Raw genomic sequence first — 18,015 nt, 5'->3', positions numbered from 1 at the left:
CCACAGTATCACTGTGTGTTGCTGTGGTGTGCTCTGCCTGTGTTAAGGAAAAGTTAGTATATGTGACTCCATTTTGGTTTGGGGTCCACCATTGTCTAAAAGCAAGCACATCATGCACCAAGAGGAGTGTTCCTTAGATACTGCATTCCTGTGAAAACCCTCCCCCTTGTTTCCAGCCTGTCTCGACTCGGTTTCTGTTCTTTGTCTGTTCCTAACTCCCTGCCTCCTGGCCTTGTGATATGGGCCTCTCATCCTGATAAGAAAGGTTACTGATGCATTGCTTTAGGACCATGTTGTGTAGCTGAAATAATAGTTTAGCACGGGGAATGTACCTAGCAGGGATAGGTGGTAGATAAGGAAAGGGTTTGTCTATTGGCTAAGGTTTCCAATGCACGACGGCAACATGCTTTGCTAAAAGGTATATAATCTTTGTATAACCTGCATTTGAGGTCCACTTCTGACTAGCAGGGGGCACCACGCTCGAGCGTAATAAACTAAATATCTTTGGGAACTCTGCAGTTGTGGACTTTGTTCGTGTGCCTCAGCCTAGACTCGAACTGCGCGTGACCTATCAGGTATAATTCACCACACCTGGCATTGATTTTTTTGTACTCTGGGTTTTTTGCACCTCAAATTGTTTTTTGAATGCTGTGTGTGTAGTAACAGAACATTGCAAATGCATCTATTGCTATTATCTGTGAATGATGTCAGCCCCAGCCAGCATATGTTGTGAACTAATAAAGATGAACTGTTTCCATAAATGGACTTCCAAACCCATGCAGATAGACATAGTTATAACTGAATTAAACTTTATAAATACAGGGAAATGAACTTTGAAGGGAAAGAGCAGTCATTTTCATTTCACAAACACATATGCCTACTGTCTCTCTCACAGGTCAGTGTATGTCTGGCTGTGATTGTCTATACTCTCCTCCGGGGTGGATTGTTATGGGTAGTGTAGTGGCCCCTAATGCCATGTGGAATGGGAGTGGGGTTGGTGTGTAGAGAGATCCCAGTTCTCTATGGGCTGCAGAGGGAGGTGAGCACAGATATGTTGAACCTGAAGGTCAACAAATCTCCAGCATGTCTGTTTGCTACTTGAGATGTGCTAGCATCTCCTGCTTCTGCATGTGTCTCTCCTTTTCCTGAGCTTTTCTCCTCTCCACTCTATCCCTGTCCATGAGGGTGATCCTATGGTGCACCCCATAAGGCTTTATGGAAATATGCTTATGAATGTATATATGACATAACTGGAATATGTTTTATGCTACATATGCTATGTAACATATCTTTGTAAAGGTTAAGATCTAATGAATCTATTAATCCTATTTGTATGCATGTATCATTTTTGTATTCAAAGTTATGAATACTGGCTGTATACTTGTTTGATTTTAAATAATCTTAGTAAAGCATTTGGTCAGCTTCTTTAAAAAGGAATTTGCAAATTAAGTGCCCGATCAAGAATCACTTAACGCACAATGGATCTTGGAAGGCTCCAATCCACATAAGAACTCTACATGTGGAGCTGCTGCCTGTAAAAACTGAGTCATAAATGGACATGTTACTTGCCCATGTGATTCCAAAACTCCATCTTAGAGCTGGACTTTGCATAGGAGAGAGGAGTGGGTCTCCACCCACAAGAGAAAATCTATTTAAATCCCTGGGAGACCCCTCCATTTTGTCTTCAGATGGTTAAAGAGATAGCCTCTCCACCCCCAAGGATACCTGAAAGAGACTGGAACAAAGGACAGTAACTACAAGGGGTGTGAGTGATTGTTGGACCCAGACTAGAAGGAGACTAGTCTGTAAAAGGAAGCTTACTGGAATTCCTCTGAGGGTGAGGTTTTTATCTGTATTCAGTTTTCTTACTGTATTAGATATAGACTAGCATATTCTATTTTATTTTGCTTGGTAATTCACTTTCTTCTGTCTGCTATTACTTGGAACCACTTAAATCCGACTTTCTGTATTTAATGAAATCACTTTTTACTTATTAATACTGGGGAGGGGCAAACAGCTGTGCATACCTCTCTATCAGTATTATAGAGAGCGAACAATTTATGAGTTTACCCTGTATACGCTTTATACAGGGTAAAATGGATTTATTTGGGGTTTGGACCCCATTGGGAGTTTGGCATCTAAATGTTAAAGACAGGAACACTTCTTAAGCTGCTTTCAGTTTATGCTACAGCTGTTAGGGGACGTGGTTCAGACCTGGGTCTGGGTTTGCAGCAGGCTAGTGGGTCTGGCTCAAACCAGGTAGGGCACTGAAGTCCCAAGTTTTTAGAGCAGGGAAAGCAGGGGCAGAAGTAGTTTTGGCAAATCAGTTGGCAGTCCCCAGGGGGTTTCTGTGATCCAACCCGTCACATTCAGTATCCAAAGCATGAGAGGCTTGCAGGATCTCTTGAACATTCATCCCACATTCCCTTTGTTCTCCTTCTTATCTGGCTGAACCACTCTGCAGGTGTGGATGGAGACTCTCAAAGCCACATTTCCAGGTGCAAAAGATACAACGCACAGAGGTATTATTGTGAGTGTATTCACAAGATAAATGGAAACTTAGTATACTGAACTCACTCCCCTAGATCCACACAAGTTGCAAGCACTACATTCTCACTTCTCCTTGGGATTCATAGAGCATGGCGGCAGTCCTAGCCATGATGAGTACATCCCTTGGAGAGGGGGCAAGTTGGGACATTTGGAGGTGGGATAGCTCACGGATATGAGTATATGCGGAGAGGGCAATTGAACTGAATACTGGCACCATTTTCTACAGGTGGTAGTGATTTTAGCTGATATCTCACTCATGACAGTAACAGAGGCTGAATGGGAACATCTCCTGCATGCTTCCTGCTGCAGACTGGGGCCATACGTTGCTAGCTGTGTGCTACAATGGTGCCTGCTGAAGTAATTGCTGAGTAGCATGGGTAAATGTCCTACCGCAGTGGAAAAAATAAGTAGCCCTCCCCAGAAACCTTCGGAAAAGAATTTCAGACTACCTTCAGGAAAGTTTCCTCAAGATCGCTGTGGAGGATTCACAGGACATCCCGGTGCACATAAATACATTTTTGGCAGGGCACGCTCTGCCTAATTGTACAGGGGAGTGAGAAGCAGATAGCAATTCTATCTCTCTTGATTATTTCACTACTTCTTCTAGAATGATTAATAAAGAGTAAATGAACAGATGTGTCCCTGCAATATCAAAGCAAACAGCATACTTACCAGAGGTTCCTTCCCCCTGCATCAGGCTTGCCTGTGCTGAATTGTAAGCACTGGCTCAATTACTCTGGAGTCAAAAACAGGTCCTGGCTCACTGTGCCAAGGGATCCCTCAGTGACCTGTCCCCCATACTCCTCCTCCTCCTCTTCCCTGTCCAATACTTCCTCCTCACTGTTCACTGCAGAGACCAGTGATTCGGACTTCTCTGAAGTGTCCACATGGTGGTGGCGGGGTCTCCACTGAGGATGGTGTGCAACGTTTTGTAAAAGTGAAACACTGCACCAGAATGACTGTTAGCCTCACTGCTACACCTTCCTTCTGGTACACCTTCCGCAGCTCCTTGGCTTTCATGCGGCACAGCTGCAGGTCCGTCTTTTAGCCATGCTTTCTCCTACACTCCCCAAGCCGTCTGCTGTGATATCAACATTTCTACGGTTGGATCAGAGCTGTGCCGGCACAGCCTTTTTCCCCCTCAGCTGCAGAAGATCCACCACCTACTGTATCCTGCAGGGAGGAGCATGTCTGCAGCATGGAGCCAGCATGCTCAGGTGGGCAGTTGTTAGGTAAGCTCTCCACGCCAAGGAAACAGGAAATGAAATTCCAAAAATTCGCGTTAGAGGGTAGGGGTGTATACCTGTGTACCTGGCAGCCAGGCAGCAGAGTTCAAAATGGTGACCAGAGTGGTCATGGTGAGGCATTGTGGGACACCTCCTGGAGGCCACTGAAGTCAACATAAATAATGCAGTGTCTACAATGACATTGTGTCGACCCTACTACATCTACCTAAGTGCTACGCCTCTCATGGAGGTGGAGTTATTAAGTCAGTGTACTGGGTGAGTTACATTGGTGGGAGCAACATTTTAGTGCAGATGCTTACCAAGTTAGGTTGATGTAAGCTGCCTTGTGTTGACCTAAGTCTGTAGACCGGACCTCTGAGGTGATCTGTTTTGAACTCAACTCCTTCAGCAGCAGGAACTCTGGCAGGAGAAATTTATCTCTGACATTTCTAGTGGGGGTGACCCCAAATAGTCTCAAAGCTGCGGTAAACAGTGCTCTGCATTGTATCCAGAAATTAACTCTAACCACACACTAATTTAGAGAGGAATAGGTGTCAAATGTCAGGGGAACAATTGGTGGTTCTCTTCCAAGCTCTAACACAAAATAAGATCCACCCATTCATGACATCAGAGAGAGACATTGCTCAAAGTAGATTAGGCAAGTGTTCAACATATGATTGTGTATGCTGTCTGAGCTTCATTGGGTTCCTTGCGTTTGACTCCCACTTGATGGGTCTTGAATATGCTCATGAGGTCTACTGTCCTCTTTGGGTTTGGCTCCTTCTTGATGGAGGGACAAAAATACATGGTGTTAACTTCCAAGCACCCACACACAACACCCTGACTTGTGGCACCACGAGAGTTCACAGTAAATGATGCACATCTGTGATTCACCCTCTTCTTTCTTACATGAGAAATGAAACAGTTAATAATGTGGAAAACCTTAGGAACATCCAGGCTTGTAGGGAAAATTTAGGTTGATATTTATGTTCTGCTGTTATAATTAGGGTTTAAATTTGACCTTATACAGTATGTACAGATTTTATTTGGAGCAGAGAAGGAATGCTACCTGTTTAAGCCTCATTAAAAATTAAGATTTATGAACCTGATTTTCAGCCCAATTCTCCCTTTCGTGCCCTCACTTTTGCAGATGCAAATAATTGTGGATGCAGTTGTGATACCACCATCAATTGTATGTGCATCATTGTCATTTTGATGCCTAACTGCTGGGGTGAACATGCACCAGGAAGTTAGGCATCTTAATGATATTAATTGTGCTATATAAAATGAAGACATATTTTTGTCTTCTTAGAATGTAAGCTTTATGGGGCAGGGACCATGCCTTGATATGCAGTTGTACAGCATGTAGCACAATAGGGCCCTGATCTTGACTGGGGCCTCTGGACTCTTCTGCAAAATAAATAATAATAATACATTAAAAAAATAAATAAGGTGCTGTTTAACCAAATTGCCCAGCACTTGTTTCAAGGACAGTGTATCACTATTTGCGTTGTGATAAATTAGAAGGTGCAATTAATTAATTTGCATACAGGACTTTGAAGATGCAGAGTGCAAATTGCAAACTGATTATCATGGGGCAAGTAAGTAGATAAATTGGTCTAATGGCCTATTGAGATTTTGGCTGACTCTTGCAAGGCACTGAGATGTTGCGTTGATGGGTTGGGTGCTGTTGTAAGGACCATAGTCTCCCTTAATACTTTCCAGCAAGAATCTAGCCGTATCATTTGTTCCCACATGAAGGATAATTAGGGGATTCTTTCCCACTCCCTTTAGGATCCTTTTCAATTTCAGGTCTACATCCCGTATCTTAGCACCTGGAAGACAGCACACCCTTCTATTCTCTGGATCAGCTCTAGTTACAGGCCTGTCTGTTCTTCTCAATAAAGAGTCCCCGATCACATAGACCTGCCTTTTCCTGGTGACGGTGCTATTCTCCAGTCTCTCCCCTGTTCCCTCTAGCTGCAAGTTCTTTCCATTCCTATATTCCCTTATAATCCTCTTCAACCCATCCTGTATCGTCCTGGGGCTCATATTTGGTGTAGTCTCCCTTGACTCTTCCCCTTTTCCTATAGGACTAGCCTCTCTTCTCTTCTTCCTTGCCCTTCCACCTTCAGCAACTACTTGCTGAGCCTTCCAAGGGAAGCAGTGGTGGCAAAAGATCTATCTGGTTTTAAGATTCTACTCAATAAGTTTATGGAGGAGATGGTACGATGGGGTAATGTGATTTTGATAATTAATTGATCTTTAAATATTCAGGGTAAATAGGCCTAATCCCCTGAGATGGGATATTAGACGGATGGGATCTGAGTTATCCAGGAAAGAATTTTCTGTAGTATCTGGCTGGTGAATCTTGCCCATATGCTCAGGGTTTAGCGGATCGCCATATTGGGGGTCAGGAAGGAATTTTCCTCCAGAGCAGATTGGAAGAGGCCCTGGAGGTTTTTCGCCGTCCTCTGTAGCATGGGGCATGGGTCACTTGAGGGAGGATTCTCTGCTGCTTGAAGTCTTTAAACCATGATTTGAGGATTTCAATAGCTCAGACATAGGTGAGGTTTTTCGTAGGAGTGGGTGGGTGAGATTCTGTGGCCTGCGTTGTGCAGGAGGTCGGACTAGATGATCAGAATGGTCCCTTCTGACCTTAGTATCTATGAATCTATGACCTAGATAGACACAGTTCTTACGATTGCAGAGCGCATGTGGTAGTGCGAGAGAAAGATTGATTCAGCAAAATGCAGTGAGTTTATATAGTATAGTCTAGTGCAGTGTTCACCATAGGATAGGATGCAGACTAAATATGCAAATGCAGTCTCAGATATCGGTCAGGGTGCAAAGTGCAGAAATGGCTGCATTACAAAGGGCAGCAAAAGTGCAAAAGGCAGTACTTTGCACTGCAGCAAGGACAATGATTGGAGGGTGCCATCTGCAGCGTTATTAACTGCATCTGAACCCATTATAAATCAAGCTTAAGATCAGCTCTAAAATAATCAGTTAGCTCCGATAACAGAGCCAGGCCTCCTGTGAACGCAGTCACCAAACCCACTGCACCATGCCACTCCAAGTAGGAAAGTCACTAGACTCAGTCTGTGCATGCCTAGAGGTGAATTAAGATTTATTGGGACCCTGGGCACTAAGAACATTTGGGCCCCTCACTTGCCATGGAGCCCTGCCCCCCTGCTCCTCCTCTCCCTTGAGAGGCCATGGCCAGGCCAGAGTTGGCAGTAGTAAGAGCCACCCAGGGACCCAGGCCACTGCAGGGAGCCCACTCCACCTGGCCTGGGAAGCATGCCCCAGCGGGCGGAGCCAGGGGCTGCTCTGAGGGGACAATCGGATTTCTGCTTGAGCAGCCTATTTTGGTTGAATTTCAACTTGTTCCCAGGCAATTTAATCTAAACTGGAAAAGCCACTCTCAGATGTTTTCACTGCAAAAAAGTTGTGGCTTTACATAGATGTGGTGAGTTTGAGATCACTATGTCAGTGTAAAACCCTAGTCTAAACAAAGCACTGAAGTTTATACCTCAGTGCAGGTAGTTGAGGTCACCCCTACATCCAACTGAGGTTTAGCCCTACTAGCTACATTAAGGTCAGAACTACCTGTGCCTTCCCTCCACTCAATGTTATATCACCAGAGTGATCCTGATATCAAAACACACCATTTTTGCCGTGAACACAAAGCCTTTAACTGAAATCAGAGCAGCCCCGCTGGGGCTTGCACTGGTTTAACTAAATCAGTTTAAATTCACCCCTTCAGTTAAACCAGGGCAATTCTACCTGCAGACTGCCCCCATGAGTATTACATTGCCTTACATTTCATGCCATCGAGAACAGCGATTTGTTGACGAGGCAACACATGCAGAGTTAGGGCTACGGTGAGGCAAGTAGTCAAAAAAAAAGACCCCGCGAGCTAGACCCATCGAGACCATAGATTCTTCCGGAGGCTGTCGCCTGTGCTGAGCTAATCTCGCCATCCAAGGGCAGCTCCTGTTGCCTTCTTCTCCCCTCGCCCCACTGTTCTACCAGTGTCGCTCCCAGGGGACCTGCAGCGGAGTTAGGCCGGGGGGCTGGAGCCCCGCAGCCGGATCTCGGGGGCCCCACGACCGGAGCCGGGGAGAAGGCGGCAGCGGCGATCGGGGGGGAGCCCCGGGCCAGAGCTCGCCGCCGCGCGCCGGGGGGGGCTGAGCCGGGATCTCGGGCCCGGCTGCCGAGGCCCGCCCGGGGCTGGGGGCGAGGCTGGCGCCTGGGCGGCACGTGGTGGGCGGGGCGCAGGCGGGAAGGAAGTGACCCGGCCTGGCTAACGGTCGGCGCGCTGCGTAGGCCCGGCCCTGCCCGGGGCGAGGAGAGACGCTGTGAGCGGGGGGAAGGGGGGCAGCCCGGTGGCCAGGGGTTCCCCTCGCTCTGGGGCGGTCTCCGCAGCGAGGGGCGCGCGGTAGGGCTGGGAGGGGGGGGGGTGTGGGCGCCGTCTCTGCTGCCCTCCCCGCCCTTGGGTCGGTGCCCCATGCCTCAGTTTCCCCTCAGGCTGCTGGGAAGTGGGGCCCTGGGGGAGGAAGTCGGCACAGCACCTCCTGGCTTCGAAGGCTAGCGCTCCTGAGCGGCACCCACACGCTGTGAATCGGGGACATGGTTAGCCCCATTGTACAGTCGGGAAACTGAGGCCCGTGGGCGAGGCTGGGATTTCCAAGGGGCCTAAAAGAGTGCGGGGTGCTTCTCCCATTGAATATCATCAGGAGGCGTGTACTTCTCTGAGGGCTTACTTGGAAGTTATCCTGGTGCAAGGAAGGGTGTGGATTTAAAGCTCTTTGGTTATCACTGAGTAATGGCCTGTGCGGATGCCAGAATAAAAGTGCCTCTTGTCAATTACCTTAATCCAGGTAAATTGGGGAAAGGCACTCTTATTCCAGAATAAGAGCCTCCATATGGGGCACTGTGGCAAAATGCTTTATTCTGTGATTGCTGTCTTGGTCAGTTTTCCCCAGAGATGAAATTCTTGGGCCCTTCCGAAAATCCCAGTTTTGGTGATTTGCCTAAAGAGTTACAGTGAGCTAATTGCAAAGATGGCAATAGGACACAGAGCTGTCTCTCATTTGTATGCATTGCCCCAGAAACCATCCTCTTCCCCTCAGTGCTATTGCCAAATATCAAGAACGCTGTTTAGATGTTAGACCAGCATTGTGTCTGTTTCCTACTGATGGAAATGTTGTTTCTGGCTTTGCCACTTACTTCTTTTGTAAACTTGGTCAAGTTAGTTTTCCTGTTGTTCCTTTCCCACCTATAAAATGGTGATTTACTTTTATCTCTTGGTGCTGTGAGATTTCATTCTTTAGCATTTCAGGGCTTCCTGGGCTTCTGATGAAAGATGCTCTAGGACGGGGTAATCAATTACATTTTTGTCAAGATCTAAATTTCTTGGTCAAGGTTTAGACTCTAGATAAAATAAGATTTTGCAGTCCATCCAAAAGCGTCTGCTGGTCTGGATTTCGCCTGCGGTCCACCTATTGATTACCCCTGCTCTAGAAGTACAAAGTTTTATGGTTAAAGTCAACTGAATGATTTCCTTGGGTGTGCCCTATTTAGGTTAAACTGAGGTATTGTAATGAAAAAGAAATAGCTTGTTTTGCAAAACTGAGTTTGTAGCATTAATGAATTATTTTTGCTAAATAAATGTGTAATCTACTTAGTGCACGTTAAGCCAGGCAGTTTTATTTAGGGTGCTGGATATTAATGCTTAGGAGGAGGAGTATTTTGCTTATATCATTCTTGTTGCAGATGCATGAAGATGCAGAACCATTGGGCTAAGTAGGAGAAAGAGCTTTTCAGGAATTGTCAATAATATGAAACTTGGTGTTCATTTTAATTCTATAACTAGATCAGATATTTGAATTGTGTATAATTTGGTTCAGTGAACTAAACAACTTGTTCAGTGCTGCTATATTTATTATTTATAACCTCTCATCTTGATATGTTAATTTAGTGATACATTATGTAGTGCATAGAAGCAGGGGTATATAATTATCTAATACTTAATTTTCTTACATGCCAAATTTCTTAATCTAAGATGCGGTACTTAATCCTCATTAGGTCGATGGCAGGGTAGAAGTCTTAAAATACATGTTTAATTTAAAATCAAATTAGTGTCTGAGTAACTTTCAAAGTGAAAAACACACTGACATAACTATGGCCATTTATTGCTCTTCAGAACTTTCCAGAACAGTTCACTTTTGATCTGAGTCCAAATGTGCAGAACTTTCTCTCCAAGGATTTCTAACAGGTATTTTACAAAGTGCTAGCTCTAGCAATAACTATAACTTCCCTGCCATAACATAATACAGTAATTTATTTTAAAAATAAGGTCCTTGAAATTTGTAGATTTTTCTGCATCTGTGGAAACTTTGTCACTGGCTGTGATCCTTTTTGATAATAAAATTCAAGTGCCACACTAAGGGGCTGGGTTTGTGAGGTGATGAGAGAATTTTTATTCTTGCATTTCATCCTGTTTCTCAGAGTACTTCAACTCAGTTTTGCATAATTGCAACACTTTTTGAAACTTAAATTGGAGGCTATATTAAGAGGGACAAGAATGAATAATCTTGCATGTATTTATCAATGTTCTGGGGCTTTTGACAAGTTCTTCATCTCATTACACTGTATACTTGAGGAATAAAATTGTGCTGGCTTATTAGGATTCCATTGAGCTCAGTTTGCTGCTCACTTTGGGTAATAGGTTTAGTTTTACTTCTGTACAAGAAGGGTGAGCTAAAATAGTACAAACAGCTTGCTTCTTACAGAGATAACGAGTTTTAAGTAGCTGCTGCTCAGAAACTACTCCTTATTTGAAGACCTAATTACAGTATGCATTGTAGCATGTGTTGGTAGGTGGTTGTAGATATCCAGAGATACATGGCTTTCTTGCAAATTTATTTCAAACTAGCAAATTCTTTTAACATATACGATAATGCAGTACTGCATTGTACTTTAACTTCTGGAACCCAAGGCCAGGTGTATATTACCAAGTTTGGTCAATATAAGTTCTGTTGGCTAAAAGCTGCCACAGTTAGGTATGCACACACACAAGTGATGTGTGTTTTAAAAAAAAAAAAAAAAAAAAAGTACTTGTGGCACCTTAGAGACTAACATTTATTTGAGCATAAGATTTCGTGAGCTACAGCTTACTTCATCGGCTGCATGCAGAAATAAGACTGCCATCTTCAGGAGACAGATTTCAGAGTATTAGCCGTGTTAGTCTGTATTCGCAAAAAAAGAAAAGGAGTACTTGGGGCACCTTAGAGACTAACAAATTTATTTGAGCATAAGCTTTCGTGAGCTCGGTGGAATGCATCCGATGAAGTGAGCTGTAGCTCACGAAAGCTTATGCTCAAATAAATTTGTTAGTCTCTAAGGTGCCACAAGTACTCCTTATCTTCAGGAGAGGATTGCAGAATACATCCATGGAAGTTTTATTGAGATCTCTCAGGAGGATTCAGGGGACATCCCTGTGTACATAAACATTTCCACATCTCTTCTCTCTCCCCCCCACCCCCACCAATGTTGGTCTGCTACCTCTTCTAGTACAAGTAAAACAATGAAAAGTAGATACCTTTGTCCTGGAAAGTTGGTGTCTGGCACCATCTGTACATTTAAACATTGTAATGGAAAAAGCATTCAGATATTTACCCAAGGTTCCTTCCTGTGCATCAGGCTCATCCATGCTCGGCTGGTGGTATTGGCTAGACTGTAGTGAAGTCTCAAACACGTCCTGACTTGGGGCATAGCTGGATGCCTCCAATGCCGCATTGCAGATCCCCCATCCTCCTCCTGCTTGCTGTTAATGGCAGGTGTGTCTGTTGGGCTCCTCAGAGGTATTAGCGGTGCTGGTGGGGTCTCCACCGAGTATGGCAAGCAGCTAGTTGTAAAAGTAGGTTTGCGGCTAGGCACCAGATTGACTGTTGGCCTTCTTGGCCTTGTGGGATGCCTGCCACGGTTCCTTCATTTTCATGTGGTACTGCTGCTGATCCCTGTTGTTTCTGTTTGCCTGTCTCCCCTAGCCAGTTTTTCATAGATGTAGAAATGTAGTCAGTTGCTTTGTAGCTATGTCTGCACAGCCTCTTTTCCTCACAGGCCATAGTACCTCCAGGCAGGAGTGTCTAGAAAGTATAAATGGCATGACCAGTTGGACAGTTGCACACAACAAAGGAGAGCTGCTGGCTGGGTAGTTGGGAAAAGGCATTTCAAAAGTAAACACTTAAGGGAGTGGGTGGGTTCTGGTCTCTATGACCCCTGGGCAATGGAGTTCACAGTTGTGACCAGAGCTGTCGGGCATTGTGGGACAACTGCTAGAGGACTGTTAGGGTCGACATAGGTCATGCAGTGTCTACACTTGTTCTGTGTCAATCTCAGTATGTTGGTCATGGTTCAATGCTGTTCGAGGAGGTGATGTTACTGTGTCACTGTAACCGGGTGCTTATGTCGGCTGGAGATAAATTTGAGTGCAGACACATGCACTGTTAGGGTTATATAAGGTGACTAACATCAGCCTAACTTTCTGTTGGAGACCATTCCCAAATGCCAAAAAAAATCATTGAAAAGCAGAGCCTGCTACAGTATACTCCCAAGATAATCCTTGCCAAATTGAAATTGGATTTTCTTACTAATATTTCAACTTGTAATACTTCAGAACACTTGCCTTCAGCTGCTTATCTCTATCCCTTTAAGAACAGGGGAGTATAACAGATAAGTGTTACATCTCCAGTTTTTTCTCAGAATTATGCTGTTAGTATTAGCATAGACACGGGTTTACTAAAAATATGGACAGCTCAATGAGAGACAGATTTATTTCCATCCACCATCACTACCCCTTTGAGAGTTCTTTACTAACGAATGAATCCTCCATCTGGAATGATAAAAATGGTTGAAATTTTAAGGAAGAAACTTAATACACCTTTCTTTTAGGATAATCATTTATACTTTATTTTCTTCATTAGCTTAATAAGCATTGTTAAAACTTTCCTTAAAATTAAGCTATATTTAAGTATTTTAAAAGTCCGAGTTGAATGCTATATTTAGTTTAACACATGTTTTAACTACTTATTTCCCCTCTAGGTTTTTGTAATTACAAAATAGTAATTTTGTAGGATGTCAGGGAAAGATTTGGGTGTGGATGTTTACAAGATGAACCGACGATATCATATAAAGAGCAAGGAAACCAAAGCCCCAAATGAATCCTTAAGAAGCCCTCGCACCTATCCCAACTTCTGGTTGAAAAGCCCTGATCTTGGAGGTAGAACTTCTGGATTATCCAACAAAAACTTCTTATTTTGTGAGAAAACTAAACAGTTCTTTACTAGTTGTGAGAATGGTTCAGGAGATGCTAGCTCTCATTGCAAGAGTGGAGTGGCGAATGACTTTAACAAAGAAGAGTTTGGATCAAAGATGAGCGAGGGTACACTAACAGGTGAGATAAAACACCTTTTAAATAGGGTAAGTTTCTGTAGCTATATGAAGACTTACTTTTTGTAGCACTATACAATATGCCCAGAAATGTAGTTTGTAGAAGGAAGGGAAAAGGCTAATTTAATAAACTTCCTCACTAATCTGAAATTCCAGTTTGATAAAGGTAATCTATCTGAATACAGTTTGAGTACCTGGTAATGGGATAACATTCATTTGCCATATGCATGTGTATATGTAAAAATTATGCACAGCAATTGTAAATATATCTGACTAAGGAATAAAACTCATTAAAGGGAGACTATCAAATTGTAATCCAGTGATTTTAAAAAAGTTAATAATTTCAGGGACCGCTTATGTCTTGATACCCGGAGTTTTCCCTTTCTTGTACAAGTCTTTTACACAGCAACAAGCATACAATACTCCTGGGAGAATTCTGCACAATTCAGAATTCGCACAGAATGTTCTGTGCAGAATTTTATTTTTCCCCTTCAAAATTGGTGCTGCAGAGCTGAGGGGGCTTCTGGACCTGGCAAAGCAGTGAGGATGCAGGCAGAATCATTTGAGTGCTGATAGTCTTCCAGTGCTCTTCCTTCAGCTCCTTCCCCCCTCCCCCCGGACAAACAGCTTCTCCCACAATTGAAAGTCCTAGGAAAGAATTCTTGAGTGTCTCAACGCAAAGAATCATGGGCTAAGCTCCTCCTAGGCACACGGGTGAGTGCAGAGATGCTGTGAAACAGTAATGCTGGTATGGCTTTGCTGTGGGGACGCTCGCATCCAGGCTAGGCTAACCTGGATGTTCAGACCTGGGTGCCAATCACCTGGTTAACTGTGCAGTAAAGAAATACCCTTGAATTACAGAGCACTTTGTGGATTTGAGAAAATTAGAAACAATTACTTATCTACTATTTCTGTTCCTGTAATATTGGGTGGCCTAATGATAGGCAATTCAGAATGTTTAGTTGGTTTCAGAGTAGCAGCCGTGTTAGTCTGTATCCGCAAAAAGAAAAGGAGTACTTGCAGCACCTTAGAGACTAACAAATTTATTTGAGCTCTCTTTAAATCTTGTGTTTGGGGTCGTACTCTTTTTTTAAAGTCATTTAAGTGGTTCAATTTGTAAGGGTGCATGATTTTAATTACTCATCCAATGTCTTGTATCAAGTGATAGACTGATCTACTTTTTATTATGTGAGGATACTTTAGTTTCAATGATGTATTTGGTAAGAATGATTTGTGTCAAAAGTTAATGTTAGTCAGTTATAAAACAAAAAGCTGTGGCACTTGCGTTTTCGTATTCCTTGCTCTTACTTAGTAGAAATGGAAGATATACAGTTTTCTTAGCTTCAGATAATATTTTGTCTGTCTTATGCTTTTTGTAAGCAATCTATTAATACTACTCCTGTGTTGGTTTTATGAAATCAAACCATTTTATAAACACTTCTTTGTTTTTAGGAAACTCTGTGGAAAGCATAAGTGGTAGAAGTAGTTTGCTGTTAACACCTTCAACTAAGGAGGAAAATGCTGTAAGTTGGGGTTTTGTGCCAAATTGTTAGCTTGTATAGTGCTAACGAATGATCAGCATATATTTTATGCCTTGCTAGAATATTTGCATTTGTGTTTGGTTTTTTTGCTCCATTTTTTCCTGTTGGCATCACATTTCAGTTTACAATTAACCATTTGTTTATTTGTTGTTTGCAGATGCGGTATTCTTGCTTACAAGTGATCTTATTGGTATACTTTTTAAAATATAAACTTAGACTGCATATTTAACTTATTTTTAAACATAAATGCCCAGTAGCTAAGCAAAATTTCCATTGTTATTTACAGGTAGTCTATAAGCTGCCGAGTAAATAAATAACAGAAAAATATTAAGTGTTTTAATGAGAAGTTACCTATGGCTCAAATTTAGAAATGGCATTGGAACAGTGATTTGCTAACGGTATCAGAGATACAGTGCACTGGTCAAAATTAAAGACGTAAGTTGAGAGATGCACTTTATCTCCCTCCCCATCCATATTTACCTTACAATGTAGCTTCTCCAATATTCCTCTGAAAATCACTGACTTGATAATGATGAATATTTAAAAGATGCTTATTTTGTTAGAGGCCATCTGTTCTCCACTAGGCCAATAAATTGACCTCTTCACTGGCTAGTGGTCTAGAAAGATCCTGGATCAAATATAATCCTTGAGTCTGTAAGAATGTAAGACTGATGGGAGTCCTAAAGTGATGTGATCGTAGTCTCAAAGAGGTCACAAAATGCTAATTTTTTGAGGTGTATGAAATGTAGGGAAACTGATTGACCCCAGGTCCTCTATCCTGTTTTACCTATAGGTTGCTGGTCCAAACTTAATCCAGGTGAGCAAAAATTAACATTTGGCCATTCAGACAGATGAATATATTGTATTCACATGAAATAAAACGTTGAAAGTTTGGGGCAAAAAAACCTGACAAATGTTAGAGAAATTTGTGATATACCTACTTTTAAATGTACATATCTGTTGTAAATTCTTTCTTTCTGGGCTAGTTATGTTATATTTCTCGCTTCTATTCAGCAATTTTTCAAAATCGCGCTCTGTAGGTTTCATAATTCTTTTCTCTGGCTGTTGTCTTGCTCTGCTTTTTGTTGGTCTTTCTTCTTCTCCCGGTATATTTTTTTTTCTCTCTCCATAGTCACTGGCACACTGAACAGCATTCTCTAACTTATTGACAAATACCATTTTGCTAATAGCATTTTCTCAATCAGATTTTTAAAATGTCTTTGTTCGATTTAGCTTAATTTGATTCTTTACTGATCTGACTGTTCACACTAGGATTTGCACTGATTTAAGTTAAACTGCCACGATCCTGATTTAGTTACATTGGTACAAGCTACTGTGAGGTAAGGTCTTCCATTTTAAATGTCTAAAATCTGTTTGAGGCCCCCACATGTGAGAACTGAAACTGACATTTTTTTATAACTAACGCTGTGTACCTTTTTACCAAAGAGATATGAAGGCTGTGTATACAATAGCACTTTTCTTGCTAAAACTTTTGTTGGTCGGGTGTGGAAAAAACACATCCCTGACTGATGCAAGTTTCACCAACAGAAGTACCAGTGTGGACAGCTCTATGTTGGCAGGAGATGCTCTCCCGCCGGCATAGCTGCCGCTGCTCATTGGGGATGGTATAATTATGCCGATGAGAGAGAGCTCTCCCGTTGGCATAGAGCGGCTACTCCGGAGAATTTACAGTGGCACAGCTGCAGCAATACAGCTGTGTCGCTGTAAGGTCTGTAGTGTAGACATAACCAAAATCACCTACTCTTTACTCTGTTGCAATACTGATAGTAGCTGGCAAAGATGGAGTTTGAGAACTTCTTTGCTTTTGCATGAACCTTATTGTTACTTTAATTATATTTTGTTTGAATTATCAGAGTGGTAACCGTGTTAGTCTGTATCCACAAAAACATCGAGGAGTCCAGTGGCACCTTAAAGACTAACTAATTTATTTGGGCATACTTTTTGTGGGTAAATACACACTTTTACCAATGAAAGCTTATGCCCAAATAAATTTGTTAGTCTTTAAGGTGCCACTGGACTCCTCAATGTTTTTGTTTGAATTGTTATCTAATTAGGAGTAAGAATCAAATGTAAGATAATTTGCTGATGCGTTATTCATTAAATGATCTAGTTACAGAATTGTAAATAAAACTAGTAGCTGAAAACCATGCTGTTGCATAGGCATAATTTTTGCTTTTGGGCCGGGGGGAGCCAAAAATGGTTGAACTTAAAAATTGGACAGTAACAAACTGTGAATCCCAATGATATTCTAAATAAAAAGAGCTTTCAAACATACTTGCAGCTGTTTCTATCACTGCAAACTGACTCAACAGACATTCTTTGCTTCAGAGTGATGTTTGGAGTTGTTTTGTATCTGGGGTGGGGTTGTGGTAGGAGTTCTGTGTTTTGTGTGCAGGAAGAAAGAAGAATGTTTGCTGCAGTTAGGGCTTGTGTGTGTTTGGGATTATTGTGTACATTGTTTGTGTAGACTTGTGTCTGGGGATTGTGTTGATTTGTGCAAGTGGCAGTTAGGCCAAGCAATATACCATCTGTATAGTCTCTCTCATACAACCAGTAAAATTGTTGCATGAAAATTAGCTGTAGAATAAGGGTGGTGATTAGTTATCTCTGATATCTCAATAGTGTAGGACACTCGGCAGGCATAAATACGCCCCTTGTTGTAAGTGTATATCTCATAGGGTCAAAATAGGTGAATCTCATTATATAAGTAATCCAAAATATTGCTGCAATTGGGTAACAGCATAACAGATGTGTTGGCATAATTATTCAAGTTTAAATAAACAGGTAAATTGTTTCACTGTAAGAATAAAACTGTTTACGTTTTAAGGGTTGGGATATCTTACTGGATTAAAGCATTTAGGAGCTACACAGATTTATACTATGAAAAGAATTATTCAGTCTCTCTGTAGATTCTGACATTCTTCTCTTGTTGATCAAAAGGTACCCCTAAATGACTGTGATCCACAGTTTGTTAGTTAAGTGAAACATATTAGTTTTTAAAAATTAAGAATATGCTTTAAATGTCTCAATTTTCATTGCTATTTTACAGTGTGATCGGAACCTTAATTGAGTAAAACTTGCTCAATACTATAATCTTGATTTGGTAGCTTTAGCTGCAGTTATTTGTAAAGAAAATAGCATGTGCTTTGTGATTTTGAGAACTTGTAACTTTTCTATACTAGGGTAAGCAGTTCTAGAATTGTAGGTATTCTGAATTG

At 42.2% G+C, this 18,015-nt stretch overlaps 1 protein-coding gene across 9 annotated transcripts in view; it reads left to right on the top strand.

The window, feature by feature from the left end:
* The first annotated feature begins 8,055 nt into the window (after nt 1-8,055).
* The window catches only part of TDRD1 (tudor domain containing 1), a 66,431-nt gene continuing 56,471 nt past the window's right edge, over nt 8,056-18,015 (top strand). For 2 of the 9 annotated variants that reach the window (XM_043519008.1, XM_043519003.1), the window contains exons 1-5: nt 8,074-8,140; nt 9,988-10,059; nt 12,888-13,239; nt 14,688-14,758; nt 15,570-15,593. In XM_043519008.1, the coding sequence (XP_043374943.1) occupies nt 12,921-13,239; nt 14,688-14,758; nt 15,570-15,593 (414 nt within the window). In that variant the 5' untranslated portion in view covers nt 8,074-8,140; nt 9,988-10,059; nt 12,888-12,920. Of the gene's footprint in view, nt 8,141-8,173; nt 8,221-8,275; nt 8,415-9,987; nt 10,060-12,887; nt 13,240-14,687; nt 14,759-15,569; nt 15,594-18,015 lie in introns of those variants that run through there. The other 7 variants (XM_043519010.1, XM_038411596.2, XM_043519004.1 and 4 more) reach the window with 6 other exon arrangements.

Source organism: Dermochelys coriacea, chromosome 7, assembly GCF_009764565.3.
Source record: "Dermochelys coriacea isolate rDerCor1 chromosome 7, rDerCor1.pri.v4, whole genome shotgun sequence".
Taxonomy (NCBI): Eukaryota; Metazoa; Chordata; order Testudines; family Dermochelyidae; genus Dermochelys; species Dermochelys coriacea.
Note: the sequence above shows the minus strand (reverse complement) of the source record. Positions and strands in the feature narration are given on the sequence as shown.